The sequence below is a fragment of the Hyla sarda genome, chromosome 4 (genome assembly GCF_029499605.1).
Source record: "Hyla sarda isolate aHylSar1 chromosome 4, aHylSar1.hap1, whole genome shotgun sequence".
Lineage (NCBI taxonomy): Eukaryota > Metazoa > Chordata > Amphibia > Anura > Hylidae > Hyla > Hyla sarda.
In genome coordinates this window covers 308,807,793-308,823,212 of record NC_079192.1, presented here as the reverse complement: position 1 = coordinate 308,823,212, position 15,420 = coordinate 308,807,793, and the positions used below count along the sequence as shown (strand labels likewise).

The 15,420-nt window shown below is 46.7% G+C and overlaps 1 protein-coding gene across 2 annotated transcripts in view; it reads right to left on the bottom strand.

Moving 5' to 3' along the window:
* Positions 1–2,750: 2,750 nt before the first annotated feature.
* Positions 2,751–15,420, bottom strand: part of STK10 (serine/threonine kinase 10) — a 124,114-nt gene continuing 111,444 nt past the window's right edge. For both annotated transcript variants that reach the window (XM_056574824.1, XM_056574823.1), the window contains exons 18-19: positions 6,337–6,450; positions 2,751–4,671 (exon numbers count right to left, since the gene is read on the bottom strand). In XM_056574824.1, coding sequence (XP_056430799.1) covers positions 4,534–4,671; positions 6,337–6,450 — 252 coding nt within the window. In that variant the 3' untranslated portion in view covers positions 2,751–4,533. The remainder of the gene's footprint in view (positions 4,672–6,336; positions 6,451–15,420) is intronic.

Sequence of the window (15,420 nt, the reverse complement as noted above, 5' to 3'; positions counted from 1 at the left end):
CAGTAGGAACAAGATCCCAATAAGTAGCAGTTGAGCGCACTCTTTTAGCTTGTTGATTCAGGGATCTCGACGATCGTTGTTCTTTTGAGCTGGTTTCAGCCAGTGAGTATCTAGAACGACAATTGATAGGGATTGTAGCATCACGTTTAGAGTCAGTCATTTTAGCTTGGGATACAGAGAGACCTTCAATTGATGGAAGACTGAGGGCAGAGTTGGAGAGAGATTTTCTATTCGGAGATGGTGGTGCACTTTGAGTATATGACAGAAGATCTTCTAGAAGCAATGACGTATCAGGTTGCAGGTGGATAGTAGTAACTGATTGTGATCTAGATGACCTACCAGATTGATTTTGTTTCTGTCTTTTCTGATTCCCCATGAAAACTTCAGTCTATATATGGAGAATGTGGATAAGCAAAAAGATGCACACACCAAGCTAATGCAGCAAAATTAAATGCAGTTCCACAACTGGACAGCAGATGGCAGCAGAGGATTGAACAGGTAATCAGATATTCAGAGACTGGAACATATTTTAATGCTATGTCCTTCAATTACAGTTCCTAATAAGTGCAGAATATTAGGAATCCAGAAAAGCAGTTGTGGACAAAGCTGGAAATAGGTGTCTCAATCATAAAAATAACACTGCAGATAGTGAATACAAGTGAGTCCAGAATTAGGATCACCCCCTGAATGCACAGGAGAATGTGAGGTTTATATAATCTGTGGCCTGAAGGGGTTAATATATGTTCTGGTCCATCTGTGTGGAGCATCTGGTAAAAGGTTCAAACAATACAATCCTGGATATCAGGGTATGGAGGGGGCCAGTTAGGGTATGTGTAGCTGCACACCAATATCTATTTCTTTGTCGGGTAAAGGCAATGTCTCCCATGTTTCAGGGAATATGAAATACAGCGGGCTGCGCTGTAGGAGTGTGAGGCGCGCCACGTGAGGCAGTAATGGCGCTGACCACTGTTAGATGACTCACCCGCGTGTGAAGGGAGCCGACTGATAGACCGGAGGGAGAGTGTTCCAGAGAGTCTCCGAGGCAGGCTGAAGATCCTGGGTGCTCACAAGGACGAGCTGTAGTCCTCCAGAACCCAGCGCGAGCTCTCACCAGTAGAGATGAGCGAACTTATGGTGATTTGACTAGTCCCAAACTTCTCAGCTCAACAGTTGCTGACTTTAGCCTGCATAAATTAGTTCAGCTTTCAGGTGCTCCGGTGGGCTGGAGACTCTCTTCTAGAACTGTATCCACCTTTTCCAGCCCACCGGAGCACCTGAAAGCTGAATTAATTTATGCAGGCTAAAGTCAGCAACTTCCGAGCCGAGAAGTTCGTGACAAATCGAATTATTGTAACTTCACTCATCTCTTCTCACCAGTGTAGGTATTCAGGCATGGGTGGCGGGAGCTGTGTACTGATACATGCACCAGTGCCGACAGTTTAGGGCGATTCCGTGGGAGAGAAAAAGCAGGTGTACAGGAGGTTCAAAGGAACATTAAAGGATCCTTTTAAGACGCTACTGGTGCTAATTGAAAGCAGTTTGCAGGGATATTAACCGCTATGAGAGCAGCTCATGAGGGCACATCTTACCACATGAGCTTCCGGCCACACACCCCCGAGCAGATTTTTTTAATGCAATTTGTGCAACTCATTTTACTTCAGGTAGCGCATTGACTTCAATGGGAGTTGCATACACAGTAGTATCACGAGGTACTCCCAAATTTATTTAAACAGTGTTAATGGGAGTTATGCAAAATGTGTAAAACAGTTGGCGAGGCTGTTTTCGGCATCTTGACCAACTTTGATAAATAACAAGCAGACGGGAGGGGGCTGGGGAGCCCTTGATCTTAAGATAGGTGCAGGTTCCAGAGGTGGGACCTGCATCTAGAAACATTTGTCCCAAATTGGAATACTCCTTTACTTAAAGGGGTACTCCGGTGGAAAACTTTTTTTTTTTTTTTTTTTTTAAATCAACTGGTGCCAGAAAGTTAAACAGATTTGTAAATTACTTCTATAAAAAAAATCTTAATCCTTCCAGTAGTTATTAGCTGCTGAATACTACAGAGGAAATTATTTTCCTTTTAGAACACAGAGCTGAATCACGAGCACAGTCCTCTCTGCTGAATCACGAGCACAGGGCTCTCTGCTGACATCTCTGTCCATTTTAAGAACTGTCCAGAGTAGGAGAAAATCCCCATAGCAAACATATGATGCTCTGGACAGTTCCTAAAATGGACAGAGATGTCAGCAGAGAGTGCTGTGCTCCAAAAAGAAAATAATTTTCTCTGTAGTATTCAGCAGCTAATAAGTACAGGAATTAATTTACAAATATGTTTAACTTTCTGGCACCAGTTGATTTAAAAAAAAAAAAAAAAAATAATAATAATAATAATAAAAATAATTAGAGATGAGCGAACTTACAGTAAATTCGATTCGTCACGAACTTCTCGGCTCGGCAGTTAATGACTTATCCTGCGTAAATTAGTTCAGCTTTCAGGTGCTCCGGTGGGCTGGAAAAGGTGGATAAATTCCTAGGAAAGAGTCTCCTAGGACTGTATCCACCTTTTCCAGCCCATCAGAGCACCTGAAAGCTGAACTAATTTACGCAGGATAAGTCATCAACTGCCGAGCCGAGAAGTTCGTGACGAATCAAATTTACTGTAAGTTCGCTCATCTCTAATAATAATAACGTTTTCCACCGGAGTACCCCTTTAACAACTCAAATAAAATGAAACAGATTTTCTCCAAGTCTTTGGTTAACATTTCATTTTCTTATTACTTTATTATAATCTTATTTACATTTTACAGTGTTTTACCCGGCAGAAAACCCTTATGAAAATAATACATATTTGCATTAATCTAATAAAGAACATTGTCCTGTTATATGAATATAAGCTTGCTGTAAGGAGGAAAATATGTTATTAATAAATGCACTTTGTCTTAGGGCACTTTTTGTGAAATGAGCTTAGCAGCAACTACTAAGAACAGGATTCATAACTTTCAAGTATCACAACTGTTAAAAATTATTATCAGGAATAGAATCTATATGAAAAGGTCACTTCATGTCTTCTCAACAGATGATAGATTCTTCTATGTAGGTCTATTGTTCTTAACCAAAAGTGATACTTTATGGCAAACAGTCCTCCCAAACTAAATGTAACAATATTAGACAGAAAACTATTAGGCGGCAAGGCATTGTTAACCAGGTAGCACATTCTTTGGCCACTAGATAATAGTAAACTAATATATTTCCTTATGTTCCAAGTGCCCTTTAGTTAAATGTGGTGCACTGTAAGACTGGCCAGCAGTCACTACTTACCAGCTGCATTACATACACAGCTTCAAGTCCAGAACAGTTAGATGTATTACATCCCTATCAAGGACCTTCAGACATGTCGTATTGGCATCCACAAAACTGTACACATTTCCTTGTCAATATATAATTTTACGGCCGAACAACACACTATTTTTGGCTTTGTTGCATACCTTTCTATCAAATGGGCACTGTCACTTAAAAAAAAACTTTTGACATTTAGAGATATGTAAAAAGTTTTGATCGGTTGGGGTCTGAGTGTTCAAACTGTGATTAGCTGGAACTAGCTAGGAAAAGAACATTCTAAGTGAGATCAAATAGGTCTATGGGATTGTCTTGGTTGACTGCACTTTTCTCCCTGCTCATTCTAACAACTGGTCAGTGTCTGAACCCTTAGACTCCAACCAATTAAAACTTTTGACATGTCTTTAGGCAGAGATTTAGCAATCTTCTATAAATCTTCCCCATTGTGCATCACATGTGAATAGATAGTGCAATATGTATTATTTATTTACTTCTTATATAAACATGTGCTGAAATGTTGTAAGGAAAATGAGTCAATTTCTTTCCATATATATAGGTGAATAGAGTAGGCTTCCAAAAGGCTCATCCCACTAATATAACATATTGTGATGTGTCAAATCCGTCAAGTGTAAGGAGTGCTGTATAAAATGTAGTCGAGTGCCAGAGTTCCAGCTAAAGCCAAATAACCATGGCCAAATAAATGTACAGGGAAGAGATAGACAGGCTATGCAGTTATACTGAAAAGAAAGAAGCTCTCAATCATATGCCCAAGTAAGGGAAAACCAATTCTATATTACTATCCCATGCACTGCTTGGCACAAAATATATTATAGGAGCCTTCTGTAGAAATAGTATTTGTAACCATTTGGCATATAAGGAACATCACAACTTTTAAGATAGGGCACCTGTTTTTACTTGCCATCCCTCTCTTTGTGCAAGTCAATGCAGCTTTCTGTTTTATAACTATGGATATGGCATTTCCACAACTTGAAGCTCTTAAACGCTCTTAGTTTCTAAGATGTCTGGCTACAGCACTACTCCCTCAGCTTTCTGAGATGTTCTGGGTGTCAGGTGTTCCTTCATATTTTACACTTGCAGAATACAGTAAGTGCAGGAATAGTTCATTGGCAAGGTTTAACAAAGTCTTTTTTCAGATTATTCAGGAGATAGGTATTAAAGTCTGAGAATCTCTGATTCTTATGAAGCCTCAGCTGAACTGTAGGCATAGAACTTGGATGGTTGATGAACTGATCCATTATGTCCTCCTGCTCCTTCACTCATGCGAAAGAACATTTCCTGTTCCTGTTTCTTCTGTTCTAAATCATCTTCAAGAGCCTATTGCAAAACAAAAAATATGTACTTTTTAAAGCTGCAAAAGTAATAAACTATATTGCATAATCATAGATAATAACAGAAGAAGCTGTCCATACACATACAAAAGTTGACGTCATTCTTCGGGGTTGGCGACCGTCTCTAATCTTCTCCCATAAAATGGGAGTGTTTATTCCACACTAGTCGGCAGAAGTGAATTGGGAGTTATAAACTAGTAGGAGCAGACAATTTTTCTATTTTCCAGATAAACCTTGTAAATAAATGGGGAAAATGCATTTGAACTAGGGATCGACCGATTATAAAGAAAAGAGAGAAATAGCCGATAACTTATACCGGAATATCGGAATAAGTTATCAGCTATCGGCCTGAAAGTTCAGATTATCGGTATCGGCCCTAAAAAAATCAATATCGGTCGATCCCTAATTTGAACCTACAGTTTCTAGGGTCTAGGTGTCAGAATTACTAATGGTAGTAAAGGATAGGAAGATATCTCCCGTTATGTTTTTGTAAAAAAAATAAATAAATTTAAAGTAGTCTCTGCCCTGCTGGTAAACTAAGGATTTTTAGAGGTAGAATTTTGAGTCATATTTGTTTTAAGGAGCAGTGATGAATACAAGTATATCCGTTTAGGATCAATTATTGTCTTTTTTCTTCATGGAATATTTTGCTTCCAATCAACCTTGATAACCTTTGATCTGGTGATAATCTTGGTGATACAACTATGAAAGTCACCATATAGCACCAGAATTATATGTAAGGCTTTCATAGGTATTTCAATTCAATCCTTGAATGACATTAACTCGAGTGAAATCCTGTATTTGGTTTATTCATTTAGGATACTAATGCATTATTATATGTTTCCACTAGGTGGCGGTAGTATACAGCAAATCTATAATGCCATACATTTACTCTATAGGAATACTTTGGTGCAGTGTTCCCCAAACTGTGACTTGCCAGCTGTTACAAAACTACAACTCTCAGTGTGTCCAGGCAGTCAGAGGCTTTAGTGAATAAACAATTCACTTGCGATTAAAGAGGATAACAAAATAAATTTAATTTGTACTTGAGACAACAAAGCATGTTCAGGGGTCTCTTGCATAAACTGAGAAATGTGACAACTAATTTTTTGTAAAAGCCTAATCACTATAAACATTCTCATTTTAAATAAATGTGAATAAAATTTGTGAATGTTGGTGGTATTCCTTGAGAAACATGCTGCAAAACTGTCCTTAAAGGGATGGTCCTATTATAAAAAATTAAAACAAACCCTGCCCATGAATAACAGCAAAAAAGGAACATAGAAAACCATGGCAGCAACCTTTTTCTACATGTGTTCTACATACCACAAATGTATGTATTTTTAGTCAACCACTTCATGCTTTACCTTTTTACCCTCCTCTAATTTCCATTTTGATACAAATCAATCATCAATTTTTTGCCATTTCACTTTTATCTTGTTCTCACTGAATGATCAGGACTTTTTTTCCCAAATAACATAAATCTTTACTTTATAAGTAGATATATTATAAGACTTTCAGTGAAGCATGCTATGAGAAGCTTCTCCCTGATCAATTATAATGAATGTGGGGGTCTCAGCCAATCAAAACTCTGTGCCTGTCATTAAATAAAAAAGTTGACATGTCACAATTTAAAATGATTTATTCTCACCTTCTTGCGTGGTCGTAACTTTTCCCTCCATTCTCTTAGCATCTGTATGTGGGACTCATCCAAAGCCTTTAGTTTCTGGGTCTCGTGCTCCACCAAAAGGTGACACTTCTCATTCTAGAAATAGGCCAAAGCATAAAAAAGATCAAATAACAGATTTTGATCAATACAAGGAAGCCTTTCACTATATACACAACCAGAACGAACCAGAGAAAAAAAAGGTGTCAAATATATGTGTGAATGTCCACCTTTTCACTATCTTTAACTTTTTAGCTATAGAGTGTTGTCTATAAATGGAGAGTGATATTGCTGCAGTTTTTAAGGCATCTGTGACAGATGCTATACTTTGGCATATTTTACTCATAGCCAATACATTATTCATATTAGATTTATTTATTACTTGACCTAGACAAGTGTTTCTCAACCATTGTGCCTCCATCTGTTGCAAAACTACAACTCCCGGCATGCCTGGAAAGACTTTAGCCTTTGCAAGAGGCCCACTGGTTGAGAAACACTGTCCTGGACCACAGCCTTAAATAGGCACTGTCATCTGCAAAAGCTTTTTATATAATGTTGATAGTAACATTATATGTAAATTTGTACTATACATTGGTTAAAAAATGTCTATATTACTGGGTGAAAAAAGTAGATTTTTATGCTTACCGTAAAATCTTTCTCAGAGGATCCAATGGGGGACACAGAGACAGTGGGTATTTGCTGCTGCCACTAGGAGGCTGACACTAGGCAACAAAAAGAAAGTCGGCCCCTCCCAGCAGGATATACCCTGTCTACAGACTCTGAGCTATCAGTTTAGTCCCAAAGCAGTAGGAGAGGACTGACAGGAAAAAAAAAAAAAACAGCAACTGTCCGAGGAAACCACAGACAAAAAAAAATAACCAAACTAACCCTCGGAACCAACGACACCAGAACAAATGGGTGGGTGCTGCGTCCCCCAATGGATCCTACGAGAAAGATTTTATGGTAAGCATAAAAGTCTACTTTTCTCGTTCGACTCCATTCGGGGACACAGAGACTGTGGGACATACCAAAGCAGTCCCCGGGGAGGGAGAGAACCCAAGAAACTCAGGTGGAAGGCTGGGCCACAGCCGCCTGCAAAACCTTGCGACCCAAGCCAGCGTCAGCGGACGCAAAAGAGTGCTCCTGGTAAAATTTAGTAAAAGTGTGCAAGGACGACCAGGTTGCCGCCTTACAGACTTGCAAGGCCAAAGCCCTGTTGCAGAGAGCCCAGGAGGCCCCGACGGAACGAGTGGAATGAGCCGAGACCCGGAAAGGTGGAGTCTTCCCTTTGAGGCGGTAAGCTTCCGAGATGGGAGAACGGATCCACCGCGAAATGGTCGCCTTCGAAGCAGGAAATCCCTTACAATGACCCTCCGTAAGCACAAAGAAAGAGTTACACTGACGAAAGGATGAAGTGACCAAAAAGGTAAATCCAAATGGCCCGTACCACATCAAGACCATGAAGCAACCATTCCCTGGGATTGGACGGAGCTAGGCAAGAGGACAAGAGGAAGATATCCTCATTTAGGTGAAAGGCGGAGACCACTTTAGGCAAAAAGGATGGGACCAGACTGAAAACAACTTTGCCCTGGTGCAAGACCAGGTAGGGGGAATGGCAGAAGAGAGCCACCAACTTCGAAACTCTCCTAATGGAAATGACCGCAATGAGGAAGGCCACCCTCCAGGAAAGGAATTGAAGAGAAACGTCCCAGAGAGGTTCAAAGGGAGTACCCTGCAAAGCACTGAAAACCAGATTCAGATCCCACGGAGGAGTAAGGGATCTGTACGGTGGAGCCGTATGAGCTACACCCTGCAGAAAAGTGCGGATGTGAGGGTCGGATGCCAGGGGGCGCTGAAAGAGAATGGAGCGAGCAGACACCTGACCCTTAAAGGGAACTGAGAGCCAACAGTTGTTCCAGCCCAGACTGCAAAACGGAAAGAAGGCGTGGAAGGGAGAAAACAACTGGAGAGAACCCCCTGGCCCTTAGAACCGCGGTTTAAACTGCCACGCTGTCAAATACAGCGACAGTAAATTGGGGTGGCAAAGGGGACCCTGAGAGTAGGTCAGGACGAACTGGGAGGCACAGTGGTATGTCGGCCACTAGGCTAACGTCGGCGTGCCACGAGAATGGTGGGGATGCCCTCCGCTTTGATTTTCCTCAGGACCCTGGGAGGGAGAGGAAAAGGAGGGAAGAGATAGGCGAGGACGAAGTGCGACCAGGGGATCACTAAGGTGTCTACGGCTAGGGCCAGAGGATCTTGGGATTTCGCGATGAAGTGAAGAACTTTCTGGTTGTGGCGAGACACGAAGAGGTCCACGTCCTGAGTGCCCCAGAGGTTGCAGATCTCCACAAACACCTCTGGATGAAGAGACCACTCGCTGGGGTCGGCAGAGGAGCGACTGAAGAATTCCGCCTTCCAAATGCCCACTCCCGGGATGAGAATCGCCGAGATGGAGGGAACTCTGAGTTCCGTCCAGAGCAGGATCCTGGAGACCTCGGCCATCGCTGCAGGGCTGCGAGTGCCACCCAGGGGATTGACATATGCCACAGCTGTGGAGTTGTCTGACTGGACATGAATGGGATGAAGGTGCTCCCAATGGAGAAGGTCCGAAGCTCAAGGATGTTAATGGGGAGAAGAGCTCGGCCCAACGGCCCTGGACTGTCCGATCCCTGAAAACTCCCCCCCCCCCCCCCAACCGCTGAGACTGGCATCAGTCGTGATGACCTGCCAGTGGAGGGGCAGGAAAGATCGCCCCTGTCGAAGAAGAGGAGACTGAAGCCACCACAGGAGGGACTGCCGAGTCCTGGGGGGGAAGAATAATCCTGCGATCAAGGGATAGCAGAGACTTGTCCCACCGGGACAGAAGAGAAAGTTGAAGAGGTCGACAATGAAACTTGCAGAAGGGAACAGCCTCCATGGCCACCACCATCTGACCCAGGACTTCCATGCAGAAACGAATGGAAACTGGAAAAGGACGACAGAGAAGATGAACTTCTGTTCACAGAGCACAGCACTCGCCCTGCGGGATCCGAACCCAGACGGCCGCTGTGTCGAACTGGAGTCCCAAGAAGATCAGAGACTGGGTTGGAATGAGGTTGTACTTTTCCCGTTTCAGCTGGGTGATCAATCAGGACAAGGTCTGAAGAGTGAGGAGACTCCCCTGATTCTGGTCCCTGGTTGGAGCCTTGACCAGAAGGTCGTCAAGGTAAGGGGATCATGGACACACCCCGGGCTCACAGGATAGCGATCACCAGGCCAGGCCAAAAGGAAGGGCCACAAACTGAAAATGGTCCTCCGAAACGGCAAAGCAGAGATGGCTCTGATGCACCAGAAAAATTGGGATGTGAAGGTAAGTGTCTCTGCTATCCACCAAGGAAAGTAACTCCCCTTGATCCAGGGATGCCACCACAGAAAGGAGTGACTCCATAAAGAAATGACATAAGAGTAGATGACTGTTGAGGAGTTTCAGATCCAGGATTGGACAGACGGAACCCCCTTTCTTGGGGACGGACGAACAGGTTTGAATAGAACCATGAAAAACGCTCCTTGGGAGGAACTGGGATGATCACTCCCTGATTGAGAAGGGTCCGAAGCGTGACCCGAAAAGCCACCGCCAAGGAAGGAGAGCGAGGAGGGCAGGATCGAAAAAAGTGGCCCCTTGGAAACGACATCTCGGACCCAAGAGTCCTGCACATGGGCAATCCAAACGTCCTGGAACAGGGACAAACGACCTTCCACCTGAAAAGAATTTCCGGCTGGGAGAGTCCCTTCAGGCAGAGGGAGGCTTACGGGTGCCCGACTTGGTCACAAAACAGCCCGAACGGTTATCAGACTTCCAGGAGGGGCGAGCCTTGAAGGAAGGAGCCTTCTTATCCTGTGAGGGCGCTGGTCTGAATGCCCGACCCGAACCAAAAGACCGAAAGGAGGTTGACTTCCTGCAGGGATCGGTACGGCGAGACTTGTTCTACGGTAATAATGAGCTCTTACCGCCAGTAGCCTCAGAGATAATCTCATTTTCCAAAGAGTCGGGTCCAAGAGAAAGGAAGCTCAGTAAGAGACTTCTTGGAAGCAGCATCGGCATCCCAGGCCTTGAGCCACATGAAGCGACGAATCGCCACCAGGTTACCTGTGGCAAAAGCCGTACAATGGGCAGACTGCAAGGAAGCAGAGCACAATTAGTCTCCAGCATTAGAGAGTTGAAAAGCAAGATCCGACAAATCTTTCGAAGGGGCCCTGGAAGAGCCCGTACGCTCCAGCGGGACATCCTGGGAGGAAGGACCAGGAGGATCGGGGCACACAATGGTGCAGGCAGGAAAGGTGGGTTCAGTAGAACCTTAGAGGCATTTTAATTTTGGGGTGTCTGGGTTCTAACATAGGTGCAAACAAAAAGGAAGATGGTAAAAAGAAAATGGAGCAGTCTCACCCCATTTCTGTGTTCCTCAGATGGAGAGAAGAAGCAGGCTGTAGTGTGAGGAGCACTCTGTCCAGGAGAGAGAGAGAGAGGGGCAGAGCCAGATCCAGCCTGTCCCTCATTGGAGGAGAGGAGGGAGGCACCCAGAAATGACCCCTGCAGGTTAGTGACCCCCCAGTGCGTGTGCTGAAAGGTAATAGGACGTGGTGAGAAGGGTGTGGGATCCCCGCTGATATGCCTGGCCGTCGGGCAGTGGGCGGAGCTAAACACCACGATTAGGCTGCACCCGCGGCCTGAATCAGTGACCCTCTGCACGCCAGTCGCCTCACACGTGGAGGCGGACGAAAGTTAAAGGAAACTGCCGGCCGAGCACGTGCAGCGCAGCAGACAGGAAGGGGCGCATAGATTGAATGTAGCGGTGGCCAGCGCACCACTCGCTTATACAAGAGCAACTGCGGACTGTGGGGCTCTGAAAAATGTGCCTGGATAAAGAGAGCTGGCTCCAGAAACTGACAAAGCCCCCCAGACTTCAGGATGGCCGAGCAGGGGAAAACCGGTCCTTGGAACATGAGGTTTGGAGGAGTGGGCACAAAACAGGGGGACTCCAGAGGTTGATAACCCCAATGAAAGGCCCCAGGAAAGAGAGGGGGAAGGGGGGGGGATGAGATGGGGGAAAATACTCAACCTGTCCCTGGAAAACTTACCTACCGAAGTCTTCAGCCAGCTATTAAGCAACTGCATCATGCCGGGCTGAGACAGCGAGACAAGCAGGGAAGGTAGAGGGACCAGGACCCAAGGTACAACCCCAGGTGCTGGCCGGTGGTGAGAAGGTGTTGAAAGTGCATAACTCTATGCCTGTGCCTCTTCTTCGCAAATGGGGGAACAGTGAGCGATATGCTCCTGAACCCCCACCTAACAAGGGAGGGAAAAAGGAGATTTTTTAATACTTACCGTAAAATCTCTTTCTCGAAGGATCCATTGGGGGACACAGACCATGGGTGTATGCTTTTGTCTCTAGCAGGTATGACACTATGGCAACAAAAAAGTCGGCTCCTCCCAGCAGGATATACCCGCCTCCAGGCCCTGAGCTAATCACTTTTAGTTCCAGAGCAATAGGAGAGGACCGACAGAAAAAACGAACTGTCCGAGAACCAGAAAAAATATAACTGAACACACCCTCGGACAGAGAACCAAAGAGAAACCCAAAAGGGCGGGAGCTGTGTCCCCCAATGGATCCTTCGACAAAGAGATTTTACGGTAAGTATTAAAAAAATCTCCTTTTCTCTACCGGCTCCATTGGGGGACACAGACCATGGGACGTACCAAAGCCGTCCCTTGGGTGGGAAGAAGAAAACCCGGTTAGGCGGACGGCTCAACCACCGCTGCCTGCAGTGCCTTCCGGCCCAGAGTAGAATCAGCCGATGCGAAGGTATGAACCCGGTATAACCTCGAGAAAGTATGCAAAGACGACCAGGTAGCCGCTTGCAGATCTGCAAGGCCGAGGCCTTGTTCTGGAGAGCCCAAGATGCCCCAACAGAACGGGTAGAATGAGCCAAAACCCTGAAGGGAGGGATCTTCACACGACAGCGATAGGCTTCCGAAATGGCAGTCCGGATCCACCGAGAAATGGTGGCCTTGGAAGCAGGTTGTCCCTTGCAACGACCTTCCGTAAGGAAGAAAAAGGAATTGCACTGACGAAAGGAAGCGGTGACAGAGAGGTAGGACTGAACGGCCCACACCACATCCAGATTGTGGAGTAAACGCTCCTTGGGATGAGAAGGAGCGCAACAAAAAGGACGGAAGGACGATGTCCTCATTGAGATGAAAATCCAAAACGTTCTTAGGCAAAAAAGAAGGATCTGGCCGGAAAACGACCTTGTCCTGGTGAATCATCAGAAACGGAGAACGGCAGGAAAGAGCTGCCAATTCGGACACTCTCCGAATAGAGGTGATCGCTATAAGAAATGCCACTTTGCAGGAAAGAAGGCACAAGGACACTTCCCTAAGGGGTTCAAAAGGGGGACCTTGGAGGACTCCCAGAACCAGATTTAAGTCCCACGAGGGAGAAGGGGACCAATACGGCGGGGCAGCAGGTGCCACTCCTTGAAGGAAGGTCCGGACATGAGAATTAGAAGCCAGAGGATGCTGGAAAATAATAGAAAGGGCCGAAACCTGACCCTTAAGGGAACTGAGAGACAACCCCAGTTCCAATCTCGACTGCAAGAAAGAGAGAAGACGGGAAACCAAAAAAGTAACAGGACACAAGACCTGAGCTTCACACCAACTAAAATAAGACTGCCAGGTACGGTGGTAAATTCTTGCCGAGGAGGGCTTACGAGCCCTGAGCATGGTGCAAATGACTTGGGAAGAGAAACCGCAGGCTCTCAAAAGCCACGCCGTCAATGCAGCGACTGTAAGTCGGGGTGGCAAAGAGGACCCTGAGACAGCAGGTCCAGAAGAAGTGGAAGGCGCAGCGGAGTGTCGTCCAGGAGCCTGACTACGTCGGCGTACCAGATCCTTCGGGGCCAAACTGGAGCTACCAGTATGGCGGGAACGTCCTCCGCCTTGAGCTTCCTCAGAACCCTGGGAAGGAGCGGAAGGGGAGGAAACAGATAGGGCAGGGTAAACCCCGCCCAAGGAACCATAGGGCGTCCACGGCTAGGACCAGGGGTCCCGGAACTTTGACACAAATGGAACAATCTTCCGATTGTGCCGAGACGCGAAAAGGTCCACGTCTGGAATGCCCCCAGAGGTCGCAGATCTGCGCGAAGACCTCTGGATTTAGAGACCACTCGCCGGAGCCAGCGGAGAACCGGCTGAGGAAGTCCGCTTCCCAGTTGAGCACACCCAGAATGTGAATCGCCGAAATGGCCGGAACCTTGTTTTCCGCCCAGAGGAGAATCTTTGTCACCTCGGCCATGGTTGCCGAGCTGCAAGTGCCGCCTTGCCGATTGATGTAAGCTACGGCCGTGGCGTTGTCCGACTGGACGCGGACAGAGCGGGACTGAACAGGGACTCCCAATGAAGAAGACAAAGAAGAATAGCCCTCAGTTCCAAGATGTTTATCGGAAGACGGGGAGACCAGAGGCCTTGAGCCGTCCAATCCCTGAACACACCACCCCAGCCCGACAGACTGGCATCTGTTGTAACTACCTGCCAGTGGAGGGGAAGAAATGATCGCCCCTGAAGAAGGGGGGAGCGGAGCCACCAGTGCAGAAACTGATGGATCCGAAGAGGGAGAGCAGTCTTGAGATCAAGAGCCAGAGGAGATCTGTCCCATCGAGAGAGAATCGCCAGCTGAAGGGGACGATAAAGAAACTGGGCAAAGGGTACGGCCTCCAAGGCCGCTACCATCCGACCCAAGACTTCCATGCAAATGCGGATGGAAACTGGGACCTGGGCGGAAGGCAAATCCGGGCAAAGGCCATGTTGAATTGAAGTCCCAAGAAGATAAGAGACTGGGTGGGAGAGAGGACAGACTTGTCCCGGTTGACCATCAGCCCGAAGTGATCCAGGGTCTGGAGAGTGAGAACCACATTCTCCAGAGTCTGGACTCTGGTGGGAGCCTTGATGAGAAGGTCGTCCAGGTAAGGGATCACTGAGACTCCTCTCGACCGCAACAGTGCTATCACAGGCGCAAGGATCTTGGTAAAGACCCGAGGAGCAGTGGCCAGACCAAAGGGGAGGGCTACAAATTGAAAATGCCCCTCCGGAACTGCAAAGCGGAGGTACCGCTGATGGCCAGGAATATTGGAACATGGAGGTAGGGATCTTTGATGTCCACTGAAGAAAGAAACTCCCCTTGTTCCGTGGATGCCACTACTGAATAGAGAGATTCCATTCGGAAGTGGCGGATGAGAAGACGACGGTTGAGACACTTGAGGTCCAGGATTGGCCAAACAGAACCGCCCTTCTTGGGGACCACAAAAAGATTGGAATAGAAACCCCGCAAACATTCCCCTGGAGGAACGGGGACAATAACTCCCTGGAGAAGCAGCGACTGGAGGGCCTCCCGAAACTGCTTCGCCAGAGAAGGTCACTGGGGTGCCCGGGACTGAAAAAAAAACATTCAGATCTGTTGGACACCACGTCCCTGACCCAAGAGTCCTGAATGTCTGAATGTGTGTGGTCCAGATGTCTCGAAAAAGTAAGACGACCTCCCACTCGAGAAAAATCTGCGGGTGGGGGCTTCACTTTATGCGGAAGTGGGTTTGCGGTTGCCCGATTTGGCCGCAAAACGGCCGGAACGGTTGGTGTCCGACTTCCAAGATGGCGAGCCCGGAACAATGTAGCCTTCTTGTCCCGCGAAGGCGCCTGCCCAGACCTCTTATTGGGGCCAAAAGTCCAAAAGGACCGGAAGGAAGAGGACTTCCTTTGGGAAGTAGTCAAGGCGCTTGCAAAAAAGACGGGTACCAGTAAAGGAAGCTCGGAGAGAGACCTTTTGGAGGCTGCTTCCGCATCCCACGCCTTAAGCCACATGGAACGGTGGAGGGCCGCTAGGTGACCCACAGCAAAGGCAGTAGAACGGGCTGACTGCATGGAAGTCGTGCACAGAAAGTCCACAGCTTTAGAGCATTGGAGAACCAAAGCAGACAGATCCTCTGGGGGGGATCCCGCTAGGATACCCTGACAGAGTTTTGAGTACCACACCGACA